This window comes from Lygodium microphyllum, chromosome 4 (genome assembly GCF_053477565.2).
Source record: "Lygodium microphyllum isolate KBCC chromosome 4, Lygodium_microphyllum_v1.1.10, whole genome shotgun sequence".
Classification (NCBI taxonomy): Eukaryota; Viridiplantae; Streptophyta; class Polypodiopsida; order Schizaeales; family Lygodiaceae; genus Lygodium; species Lygodium microphyllum.
Genome location: NC_141138.1, coordinates 6,069,795 through 6,082,788, shown reverse-complemented (window position 1 = coordinate 6,082,788; position 12,994 = coordinate 6,069,795). Strand labels below are relative to the sequence as shown.

General features: G+C 39.4%; 1 protein-coding gene across 1 annotated transcript; it reads right to left on the bottom strand.

Annotated features, from left to right (window-relative positions):
- Nucleotides 1–4,779: 4,779 nt before the first annotated feature.
- On the bottom strand, nucleotides 4,780–5,855 carry LOC148036764 (uncharacterized). Its single transcript, XM_087677034.1, has 2 exons — nucleotides 5,445–5,855; nucleotides 4,780–5,346 (listed from the first exon to the last, which is right to left on the bottom strand). Exons 1-2 carry the CDS (start codon nucleotides 5,847–5,849, stop codon nucleotides 4,780–4,782), a joined length of 972 nt encoding a protein of 323 aa, XP_087533160.1. The 5' UTR covers nucleotides 5,850–5,855.
- Between the last annotated feature and the right edge of the window lie 7,139 nt (nucleotides 5,856–12,994).

Here is a 12,994-nt window from a genome sequence, read left to right as displayed (position 1 = left end):
TGTTGTGTAGTTTATGGGCATTGTGTAGTTAGAATTATGGTTATGGTTATTGTTTAAGGTTATGGTTATGGCATTGTTTATGGTTATGGTTATGTTTATGGCTATGGGCATTGTGTAGTTTATGGGCATTGTGTAGTTAGGATTATGGTTATGGTTATTGTTTATGCTTATGGTTATGGCATTGTTTATTGTGTAGTTATGTTTATGGCTATGGCATTGTTTGTTGTGTAGTTTATGGGCATTGTGTAGTTAGGATTATGGTTATGGTTATTGTTTATGGTTATGGTTATGGCATTGTTTATGGTTATGGTTATGTTTATGGCTATGGGCATTGTGTAGTTTATGGGCATTTGTAGTTAGGATTATGGTTATGGTTATTGTTTATGTTTATGGCTATGGGATTGTTTGTTGTGTAGTTTATGGGCATTGTGTAGTTAGGATTATGGTTATGGTTATTGTTTATGGGCAAGGTTATGGCATTGTTTATGGTTATGGTTATGTTTATAGCTATGGGCATTGTGTAGTTTATGGGCATTGTGTAGTTAGGATTATGGTCATGGTTATTGTTTATGCTTATGGTTATGACATTGTTTATGGTTATGGTTATATTTGTGGCTATGGGCATTGTTTGTTGTGTAGTTTATGGGCATTGTGTAGTTAGGATTATGGTTATGGTTATTGTTTAAGGTTATGGTTATGGCATTGTTTATGGTTATGGTTATGTTTATGGCTATGGGCATTGTGTAGTTTATGGGCATTGTGTAGTTAGGATTATGGTTATGGTTATGGCATCGTTTGTTGTGTAGTTATGTTTATGGCTATGGCATTGTTTGTTGTGTAGTTTATGGGCATTGTGTAGTTAGGATTATGGTTATGGTTATTGTTTATGGTTAAGGTTATGGCATTGTTTATGGTTATGGTTATGTTAATGGCTATGGGCATTGTGTAGTTTATGGGCATTGTTTATGGTTATTGTTATGTATATTATGGTTATTGTTATGTATTTTATGGTTATGGTTATTGTTATGTATATTATGGTTATGGTTATTGTTTATGGGCAAGGTTATGGCATTGTTTATGGTTATGGTTATGTTTATGGCTATGGGCATTGTGTAGTTTATGGGCATTGTGTAGTTAGGATTATGGTTATGGTTATTGTTTATGCTTATGTTTATGGCATTGTTTATGGTTATGGTTATGGCATTGTAGGGCGAGGGGAGTAAGCACTTCACATCGCTCCTCCTATCACCTCGACCCACCCCTATCACCATCTCCTCCCCTCTTGAGTATCCAAGCGACGCTCCCCGTTGCATATTCACAATTGGATGCAATTCGGTTGACACCAAGGTGAATGGCTCTCCTGTCAAGATGAAGGGGCAAAAAAGTGCCACCTCAAGGTGCGTTCTTATTATTTGTAATGCTTTCATTGTATTGTATTTCTTGTACTTGTGATTGGTTGCATTGTGTGTGGTTGTTTTTTGCTATTATTTTAGGTTACAGACTTCCGCAAATATCGGGTTCGTATTTGATGCCAAGAGAGCACGTCCATGATGTATGCTTTGTGGATAGTCTGTGGTTTCCATACATCAATATGGTTGAGCCACAAGACGATAGTGTTTCATTGAGGAATTACTTTGATAGCTATGATCCCACGATGTCCACATTTATCTTTCTTCCTGTGCTTGTGAGGTTTGTAGTCCCTTTATGCATACTTATTGTAAATGCTTCATCATAGCCCTTTGATGCACTAGTTTTAATAGCATTCTTTGATGTTCAGGTCACATTGGTGTCTTTTTGTGGTCTTCAACCCTTTGCTAAGAAGGGTTGAAAAATTACCTAGTGATCATGGAGCCATCCTATGTCTTAACTCCTTGGAATGCACTGATTTCACGGCATGTCTACCTTATGTGCATAGGTATCCTAACATTCTATATGCATCCATGCTTTACGTTGTGTCACATATGTATTATGTTCATCTCTTTTGTGTCTATGTTTCAGGGCCGTGTTTGCATTATCGAGGCTTTGTACTGATCCAATGTGCGCAAAGTTTCTATCGGACGTGGAGAAAATGAAACTCATCCACATTAAGGTATGTCACTATAGTGTTAAAGTAATGCTGTCACTTAGAGATGTAACATAGGGAAGTTAACATAAAGATGACTATAATCCCTTTTCACAGGCCCCTCAACAGACAAATGCAGTAGATTGTGGATTTTATGTGATGGCTTTCATAAGACTACTCATCGAGGGTGGCGTGGTTGGGAAACCAACCAAAAACTAGGTAAGCCTATACTGGTATAAGTGCTTTTGCTATGCGACTTTGAATGGTCTAGTGTGCATACGTCAATCCATAATCAACTTTTTGTATTGCAGTTACCTAGAAAATGGTTCAATGCCACCTACGTTACCACTTTGAAGGAGGCTTTACCAGTGGGCACTTGGAGTGTTGGAGAGGTGATCTTGTGTGGATCTACTTGGTTTGTGACATTTACTTGGTTTGTGGCAGTCATGGACTTATGGTCTCACTTATGGTCATGTACTTGGTTTGCGGCAAACATGTACTCACTTGTCAATGTCTTTTGGATATTGATGTAATGATGCATATACAAGGTTTCAATTGTAGTGTTTTTTTATGTAAAGGTTTCTTTTATGTCAAGTATTTTTATGCCAAGGTAATGCTTTCATGCTATGGTTTGGGGTGTATTTACGTTTCAATGCCACCTATGTATTGTTTTTTTATGTCAAGGTAATACTTTTGTAACGTTATGGTTTATTACATTATGGTTCATGCAAGGTTTTGTATGTCGAGGTAATGCTTTTATGCTATGTTTTACTAACATTGATAGTGCATATGCTCCATGGTAGAAAAGAGAGGCATTTAGTGCACGTTTTATAGGTCACAAAAAGAAGTAGGGACAGGCAGGGGTTTTGTGAATGGATCATAAACATTTGCTTCTTTGGTTGTGTAGTCACTAATGATTCAATGTTACTAATCTCACGATTTAATGTTACTAGTCTCACGATGAAGTCACTAATCTCGTATTACAAATCTCTAAATCATAGCTTATCATTATTGAGTCCTCATGTGGTTCAAGGATTTCATTGCACCATAGTACTTTGTTACATTATTCCATAGGATGTGTGGTTTAAATCATTAATTGATCTTATCTCTCTCTCTCTCAAATTGACCTTTGGAACATGAATTGAACTCATGCATCTTTTGGAATGGACCCATGCATTTGCATTATAAGAAAATTGGATGTAGCTTCTTCTTGCTTTATCACATGAGTCAATTTGTTAAAGTGTGTTCCATCTAGATAGTTATCATTTTGGAGTGCATCTTTTTGGCATATATGACTAGAAAACAGTCATTAATATCCAATAAGTGTTTCATCTCATTAATTCATAGTAGCCCTTTCAATAGAGTTACTACACACACACACACACACACCCCTCTCTCTTAGTTGGTGATACACACATGAATAATAAAATATAACATAGCTTCAACTTGCTTTATCACATGTGTCAATTATGCTTCCCAACAATGCACCCATCATTACTAACTTAAGCTATCAATATTTGTGCAACTCTTTAAACATGAAAGCATGTCACATTTGGATTACATGAACATGTAGTGATAAGAAATAACCTGTTGGATGTGTTGCCAAATATACACACTAATTTCTAAATAATAAAATTAGATAATTATCAAGTACGACACTACCATAAAATCCAAGACACCACCATAAAAACTAGCTAATTCCTGCAAATAGAGCAAGATAAAATCCAGGAGAATGTTATCCATTAGATGGACAATCATATGTACACTACAAACATTCAGAACCTAGATGCCAAGACTTCTGTGATCATGGACCCATCAGGGAACGAGAGAGAAAATTGACGCTCCTCATTCTCACTGTTGTAGGTGCAATACAAAATACGACAAGTGCCAATGTAAGACTCACCATACAATCGCACCGCCCTGCCGATCAAGATAGAATCCGCTGGACGAGGAGCATACCGCAAGGATAGAGGGAGCAGTGCATGGCAAGTATTGCATGAATACATTGCGAGAGGGTCCACCAAAAATGTTTTGGTGCAGCAATGAGGACAATATATCCGCGGTTTTGGGCTAAACCTTACACGACCCCTCCCTCCTTGATGCTTGTGCCTTAACACGCCTGTAATAGATGGACGCTTGGGTTGTGATGAGGACTCCCCCCTCTCATTTGGACGATGACGATGATCCTTGCCATGCCCTAGGCGGGTCTGTGTGACATTTTTCTAGATCTGATAGATCCCGCCCTTTTTAGGCATGTCAATCTCCTGTGGTGTGAACATGTGAACAAGAGACTCTTTAGCACTTTCCAGTTGGCGCATACAAGCATCCATCTGTGCCACTGTGTAGGATGGAATCCCATCCTCGATCCTTTGAAGGAGGCCTCTAAAGTCTGCGATGGAGGACACGAGTTCCCCTTCCTGCACGCCACCATCGGAAGCTGATCTCTCCAATCCTGTGATTTCATCGCCACTTGGTCTTTCCTTTATGTCATCAAAGGCATGCGCACTATCGATGATGGGGAGAATCTCATGAAGGTGAGGAAAATAGCTCTTCAAGATGAGCCTCAAACCATGAAGATGTTTACAGTCAGTCGACCAATCAGGGCAATCACAGTAGTTTGATTGTACACTTACATGATACCATTTTGCATTTTGGGTTGTGCTCGCTATTTTAAACAACATGGTCCCCTCGTTAATGACTTGAAGAGAGGAGGGATCTTACTCATACCGCTGAATAATCTTCTCCCCTGCTGCCAATCTAGCCGTATGACTCTTGCTTGATCCATAGACTTTGAAGCGCTCAGAATTAGTTGGCATAAAAAACATGTATAAGACAACAATGCGTTTCAAGGAAAGGTCAAATGTGCAAATAGAAAGGAAATTGACCACATTACCTATCTCTTGCTTTTGCTTGAAAAACTCCAAAGCTGATCCACCCATTCTAGAACCCGACGACGAGTCACCAACAAGGGCGTGCAGCAGATCCAAAATGGACCTGTTGATCCTAGCATCAAGTAGAGTGTACTTGATATATTGCCAAAGTCTCTCAATGAGGTTGGTTGTGTCGACATTGCCATGTGGAAACATGCGACCAAACTTGGGCCATCTTGCATGCCAAATACAATCTTTCCCACACCATCCATTGGTAACGTATCGGACCACGTTTGGATGAGCGGAATAATGATGAAGCAATTGCTCAAACATATCATCAAACTGCGACTCTGTAGGGCAATGCATAAGATTGGACAAAGAGGCATACACATGATCGGACTCATCTGTAGGGACCTTGATTCACGCAAGAACATGTGAAGTACTCACTGTCAAGATCATGGAATTCACAAAAAGGCAATGCTTAAAAGTAAAATGGTATTGAAAAGGTGTACTTGTGGCAAGAGATTTTCAACCCATGCTTTCTTTGTGTGGAACCAGCATAGAATAATATGGCATGCTCGTTGACGTTTATTGCCACCAAGGTAGTCAGTGGTCCAACAATGAGGGTCTTCCAGAACAACCTTCGAGAGCGCCTCCAGCTCTGGCTGGGACTTATCAATCACCAAGGCAGCAGGGCGAATATCTCCCATCCTAGAGAGGACTAGTCTCATGGTGATTTGCAAAGCCATAATCTCTTGGTTTGACCCATTGTCACTAGTGCATAGCATAAACCAAATAGGGATACCCACCCCATGTTGGTTTGGTAAAACCGCCGCATAAAGCGGAAGACCAAACACATTGGTCTTGAATGTGCTATCGATTGCCCAAGCATTGTTCTTTGAGAACCTCTTACTCATTTGCAACATCCATTCGTCCTGGACTATCAGTACGAATGGTTTGTCCTTGTCCTCTATGGCATGAGGATTGTATGGTTGGCAATAGAGTACCTAAAAGATCATGTAGATGATAGTATCAAATAGATGTACTAATTTTCGTAGCTTATAAACATTTATGAGAATATGTCAAATACCTTGTTTTGATCTCGTAGACGGAGAGCCTCCAAATACATTGCCGTCCAATCATCCTTCGAAAGTTTTCCTGCAGAAGCAGGACGACACGTAGAACATTGACGCTCAAAGCAACCTAATATCATAGACAATGGCTTAGAAGGTAACATAGCTTCAGTTCAAATTTGATATGATAGTGTCTGTACCTCCCTTGGTATCATGAAGAACCTATAAATGACACGATCCAATGGAGAGACATTTTTCAAATGAAACCGCTCCTTGCTAAGGCTCATCTTCGCGACGTGCCGACATGTCCCAATGTCAAATAGGTCATCCTTGCAACAATCAATCACAGTTGGATGCACCGGCAAGTGATACAAGTCGGCACGAGATCCAGGTACATGACCCTCGTGTGGTCCATGGACTCGTATAGTGACATCATGGAGATCGTCTTTGTACTCGATTTGCACCTTGAAAGGGCAACCACATTTCTTCGACGTTCGCAACCTGCGGATTTGGGAACCCTTTCGAGTTGCTCTACCACTGCGATGACATGCATATTCCACTATTGTCTTCCCTAAACCATGCTTTTTGGTCGAGCGGACCTTGCCCAACCTAACACTGTGTTCAGGCCTCCGGTCAACAAGAGATCTATCTACAATAAGCTCCAAGATGGGTGCTCTTCTTTCTTGAACCTTCCCATGAACTAAAAATGGGCCTTTATAACCATGGGGCCTTGTGAACACCTTGCAAGTACACCCACTGATGAGATCTCTCACATACGCAAGAGGAATGCCATGCCTTCTCAAGTCAGTACACCACGTGGATTTGATGGAATCAATTGTGACATTGATACCCTCGTGAGTACCTGTAACCTTGTTTATGTGATTTTCAAGGAATATGCTCTCCCACTCCTCTATACATGCAATGCGCAATGATGGCTCCGATTTCAAGGCCAATGTAATGTATCCATCGCCATTTCTACCAATGCAAATACCTTCTCTAATTCTTCTCCACTTCTTCAAGTCGAGCAACTCCCTCCTGTGGAGTTGCTTGAGCACCTCCAATGTGATGGCCTTCTGCCCGCTCAAATCACTGACCATCAAGCTGTAAGTCTCTCTATTAAAAGAGAAGTACTTCGATGAGGTATAGGTAGTTGGGCTTGGTGCATTGATAGTGATTTCTTGTGGTGCCGAATCATTGTCTCCACTTAAGAAATCAAGCATCTCAACCTCGTCGCTTGATGATCCATCTAATGTCTCTTCATCCATGTCGAGATCATCGATCTCAATGTCACTTTCCATAATCCATGCGTGTTGACTACATACGTATATATCACCAAACCATCATTCCAATGTCACAATGCATCCAATGCAAATATGAGAGGAAGAAAGAGAGAGAGATATGCACCTTGTAGTGCAAGCCATGAGCAAGAAATCACAATATGAACCTCAAACCTTTATTCCAATGATCTCGTGAGCTTGAATGCGCTTGGAATATGGGCCTCCAACCTCCGTTCACAACAGCACACGAATGCGCCCTACGTGCAGGATTTTCCTGTGGGTAATACCGAGAGATTTTCGGCTTTCGGTACCAGGTCAACACTGTTTACTTCAATGGCTGGGTTTACTTTAATGGCTGGGTTTACTTGTAGTCCACGATTCAAAAACTTGTATTACAGATAGCGGGCCCCGCAGAATCTATTATCTTCTTACTGCCAGCCCATGCAATCAATTTCAACGACTGGTGGTGCATTTATAGTCCTGGATGGGTTTACTTTTGCATGTGGTAGTGAACATCCCCGAATTTCGAGACGCCGTTGCTCCGTCAGATCCAAGTTTTCGGCTGGTTGGGTTTCTATTTGCTGGTCGGGTTTACTTCTGCATAAAGTAGCGGCTCAGATGCGTGCCTTTTTTTGGGGTCAAGAGGAGCCGTTGATCCCAACTCCCCGGGGTCATAAAGACCCCTCTATTATCATTGATAGAAAATCAATCTTGATTATCCAACCAAATAGTTAAGCAAAATTGACAAACAGAACATTAATTACCATCTTAGCAAAGACAAATTTTTGGATTATGAGTAGATGAGGACATTAAGCTCATGGTTGCAATTTGGACTTATAGAGAATAACATACAAAATAGCCATAGGTCAAACACCATTTTAGATTGACATGTAGCATTAGTGCCATTATGCTTGTTGAGTTCCTAGTCCCTAGTCTAGGCATAGCTTTGCAAGAGCAATGGGGTGGAAACAAATCTTGGACAGAAAACCCTATCAAACTGGAGAGCCTCACAAAAACTAGATTATTGGCCACCCATACATTGGTTGTCAAAAAGGCTTGTCTAAAAATCTTATTTGGCAAACATGTACAACAAAGAATGTAGAGGCTAAAGACTTAACCCTACTACACTTAATTAGGGTCATAAACAAAAGATAAAGCTTAGAAGATTAGGACCCCACCGAGTTTGTGTAATCAAGAAAATAAAAAATTTTGAATTATAGACCCTATAAGGGAAAGGAGTTGGATACTTTAGTTGAAGCCACATTAAGAAATACTACACCTAGATCATCATAAACATGAGCAACCCTTAAGGACTACAAACTTTGGAGGTTTGAGATAATATTGGCATTAGAAGGGAATCTTAAAGCCCAAGCCCATACATAAAGACAAAAAAATGAATAGAGAATCTCATTCTTGTATGTGCAAACTTGAGAGGTTTCTTCTCTCTTTACTTCTATCCTATCTTCTTGTGCATCATGTTAAGAGTGATGAGCGTGAGAAAGTGAGGGAGTAACTCAGAGAGTGAAGATCCTTTATTGTCTCACATTCTTCTCTTCTTCCCCTTCTTCTTCTGCAATTTTGAGGGTGAGAGATGGAGTTAGGATGAGTTTGGGATATCTCTCTCCCTTTTGTACATTTTCTCTCTTCATTGGAGTGCTCAAGGAGGAAATAAGGTTGCAACAAAGTTGCATGAGCATATCAATGGAGCCACACTTGGATTGTGAGGCTACCATCAAGTCTTCAAAGGCATTTGAACTACAATGGATGAGGATGAGAAGGTAAGTCTACTACAAAATATTGGCTATTTGCAAATCCCTTTCTTGCTTGTTTGCGATAGTGAAGAGAGTAGATGGTTTCAAGAATGGAATATAATTTTTTCGAGACCATGTGAGAGGCAATTAAGTTAAAGACAATTGAAGCTCTTGAATAAGTTATGTGTATAACTTGATAGTCTTCAAGTATGGGATAACACTTCAAGCTTGCTCTTGGAGTATGATCCATATTCTTATTGCACTGGCACAAGCACACTTTGCATTGCACAAGAGACAGAGATACATCTATAGGGAGAGCATAAAAGACAAGTCTATAGAAGATCCATCAAGGAGAATCTATCAACAACAATGGTCATAATTCTTCATATCACTCATTCTTCCTCCGCTAAAATCTCATACCAATTTCAGTAGTAAATCTTGTTTAAGACATAGTTTAGACAAGAAAATGAGAGTAGACTATGGGGGAAAGTAAAAGAATAAGAATGAAACCATAGTGGCATGAAAGAGACTTGATTGATTTGATAGTTGAGCAAGTACATTCTTTTATAGATTTCTAGCTTGAACATACTTTCTTATCTCTACTTATAATGCATCTGCATTTAGCACTACTTGTAGCACCATATCATATTTTCTAATACCCTCCCTTGGTGCTAGCTCGTCCTTTAGACAAGTGCACCTAAGAATGTAGGTTTCCACAAGGTCTTTAACTCATGCGATGCCAAATAAAAGTGTAGCAAATTTACAAAATTCTTTCAAAGCATTCTTCATAGGATGATGAAGATTCTTGTACAATGTTTTCCTTTTGATTATGACAATCTTTGTCGACGTGTCCAAACTTGTTGTAGCTTTTACACATTGCTTTTCCTTTGTTCTAGCAATCTTGCTCTTTGTATCCATGTCTTCCGCATACCCTAGAAATAACTTTTGAAGAATAACCTTTCTATATAGTGTAGTTGCTATGGGGCTTAATGTAGACTCTTGGACTTTTTCTTTGATTTTAATTTCTTGCTCGTACGAAGGAGCTTCCATTGAATTGAGTTTTCTATCTAGCATAGTCCTTCATGTATTCTGGCTACTTCTGAGCATAAAACAACCATTGGAGACCAAGTACATGTAAACTGCCTTTACAAAACAATTTTAGCATGTATAATCACTGCAAGATGAGCATAAACCAACATTAAAAAATCTCCAAGATTATAAACATGTTGAAATCTGCGTGCAATCCAAACCAAAGGAGTGATCTAGGAGCCTCAAAGTGTAAACTACTTTGTTGATTAATGTTTAAACCTTACAAAAAGATTTCTATGATAACCGAAAACAAAAATGATATTGACAGGAGTGGCCAATTAACCAAAATGCATTAGCACGTATTGTTTTTAGCATAAACAACCTCTTAGAGCATCCGGATAAGCAACATAATGCATGAAGATTAGGATCTTAGCAAATCATCAAGTCTCTATGTGTTTTCTTTTCTCTATTAAAGACACAAGCAATAACTCTACTTAAGGCCCTAGCTTAAGCCTTGTGCTTGTAACAAGCAGACCAAAATGCATTAGCACATATTGTTTTTAGCATAAACAACCTCTTAGAGCATTCGGATAAGCAACATAATGCATGGACATTATGATCTTAGCAAATCATCAAGTCTCTCTGTGTTTTCTTTTCTCTATTAAAGACACAAGCAATAACTCTACTCAAGGGCCTAGCTTAAGCCATGTGCTTGTAACAAGCAGACCATGTGCTTTCAAAAGATCGACTGTCCTTTGCCTAAGTAGACCCTATGCTTGCATACATCAAAACCATGTACCAAGATCTCTTCTCGAGTATCTAAAGCTAAGAAATTTTTCTTCAATCTTAATCACTAATAGCTTTCCAAATCAATGCAAAAATGGGCTATTGTTGCCCCAAATCAAGCCTTAGATGCTCAAGCATCTACTCGAGTTAGATTTAGATCTCAGTGATAAGAATAGTACCTCTATCAATTTGCATGCAACAAGCATCAATGTCTAAGAAGAAGCTTGAATTTTTAGCCTTTGTAACAAAGCTTCACTCCTCGTACTCCTCACTCCAAGCACGAGCTCCTACGAGCATTGAACACTGCTCTAATACCAATTGTTACTATTTTGAGAAATGGCATGCAAAAGAGGCTTCCTACCTACCACTCTCTTGGCCAGGTACGTATACCAATTGCCGTATCACTCTGCTTCATGGTTGTGCTAGGTGCTATTTAGCTGGACTTCCAATTTCCTATTGCTGCACCTTGGCAAGCATGAGAGAGAGAGAGAGAGAGAGAGAGAGAGAGAGAGAGAGAGAGAGAGAGAGAGAGAGAGAGAGAGAGAGAGAGAGAGAGAGAGAGAGAGAGAGAGAGAGAGAGAGAGAGAGAGAGAGAGAGAGAGAGAGAGAGAGAGAGAGAGAGAGAGCTCTAATGATGCCACGTGGCACTTATAGAGCACCGCCTTAGAGGTTTTGTGGGGGTGCAGGAGGTTGAAAGGTGTGGCACCCCCAAAGACCTTCTTTTAATAATAGTACGAGAAAAATAAATTAAAGGCCACTTTTCCAATCAAAATGAGAAACAGGGATTCAACTGGAGATTAAAGGCCCTTCTTATTGGGATAAGGATATAAGGTGATGGATCTATTTGTGGATTCCAAAGTTGTTGCTTTTAAGGAGGTGATGGCCATGACAAATCAATTAAAGCTCTTAGCCAATGAATGTTTATGGGTAAAGACATTCTCTTAAGGTTAAAAAACAATTAACATTCCTCCTTGACTATTTTGAGAGATAAGCCTTTGTGATTTAATCAGAAAGGCGCACCTCCTTTGAGGTTGAAGAAAAGAAAGATTTTGCTAATGATAGCATGGTTTGGTGCCCTAGACGCTTGAAAGTCATGTAATGGCACTATAATGGCTTGGAAAAGTGAGTTGAAGAGAGTTGTGGATGGGAACTCCTTCTTACAGGCTTATCTTGTTTCTTTGGTGAATTACAACTCGAAATGTTGTTCATGAATATATGATTGCTAAGTTTAAGCCCATCTCTTATTCTTTGTGTTTTGTGTAAAAGAAGTAACGAAGACTTGACAAACTTGTTCTAAGAGTGTTTGGTGGTTCAAATCAAGGAAGCTTATTGGCTACATGCAAAAAGTGGGTTCTCATTTTTCGAGATAGAGTTAAGCAAGCACTCTTAGATGATCAAGGGTATCTCTTGAGGGGCTCAAACTCTTAAGAAATATATGGTCTTTGAGGAACTTGATTGTGCAATGTAGGATGAAGTCTAACATTAGGGTAGTCCAAGATAACTTTGGCATCATACCTTTATGCTATTTTGAAGCAAGTAAGGAAGTCTTCTCATGTTTACAATGTTGCCTATAAGGCTTGTGCTAAAGTCTTAACCTTTTATGTTTTGCGGCTTGCATGGCTTACTATGTGAATTCCATCTAGACAGATGTGAGTGTCACACCTATTTTGCGATTAAATAGATTAAATATGTTACCTTTTTCGCACTAAAAAGGAAGACAATAAGGAAATTTGTTTGAAAGAAAGGTGTGGATTCTTGTCCTATTAGACGGGTGGTTTTCTTGTCAGAGCACTTGTTCAAAAGTGTTGCATGCCAACCAGTAGCAAAGCTATGTCCCTTATAATGTCATTAGTGAGTCAGATTTATGAAGGTTTTCTAGCATGTAGTGTGTGTAATAAACTAAAGGGAAAGTAACAACAATATGAAAAAACAAAGCTTTAGTCCTGGTTGATAGAATAATTTGAAGAAAAAGTTAACAACAGTATAATAACAAGAAGGCAGGAGTTGTGGTTGATATAAACAATGTAAAGAATTAGAGTAAGGTCTGATGGCAGTTGGGTTGGGTTCCATCATCTGATAAAAACTAGCTCTCTTTGCCTCTTTTCGTGGCAGCATCACTCATCAAACTCCAACGGGAGAGAGAGCT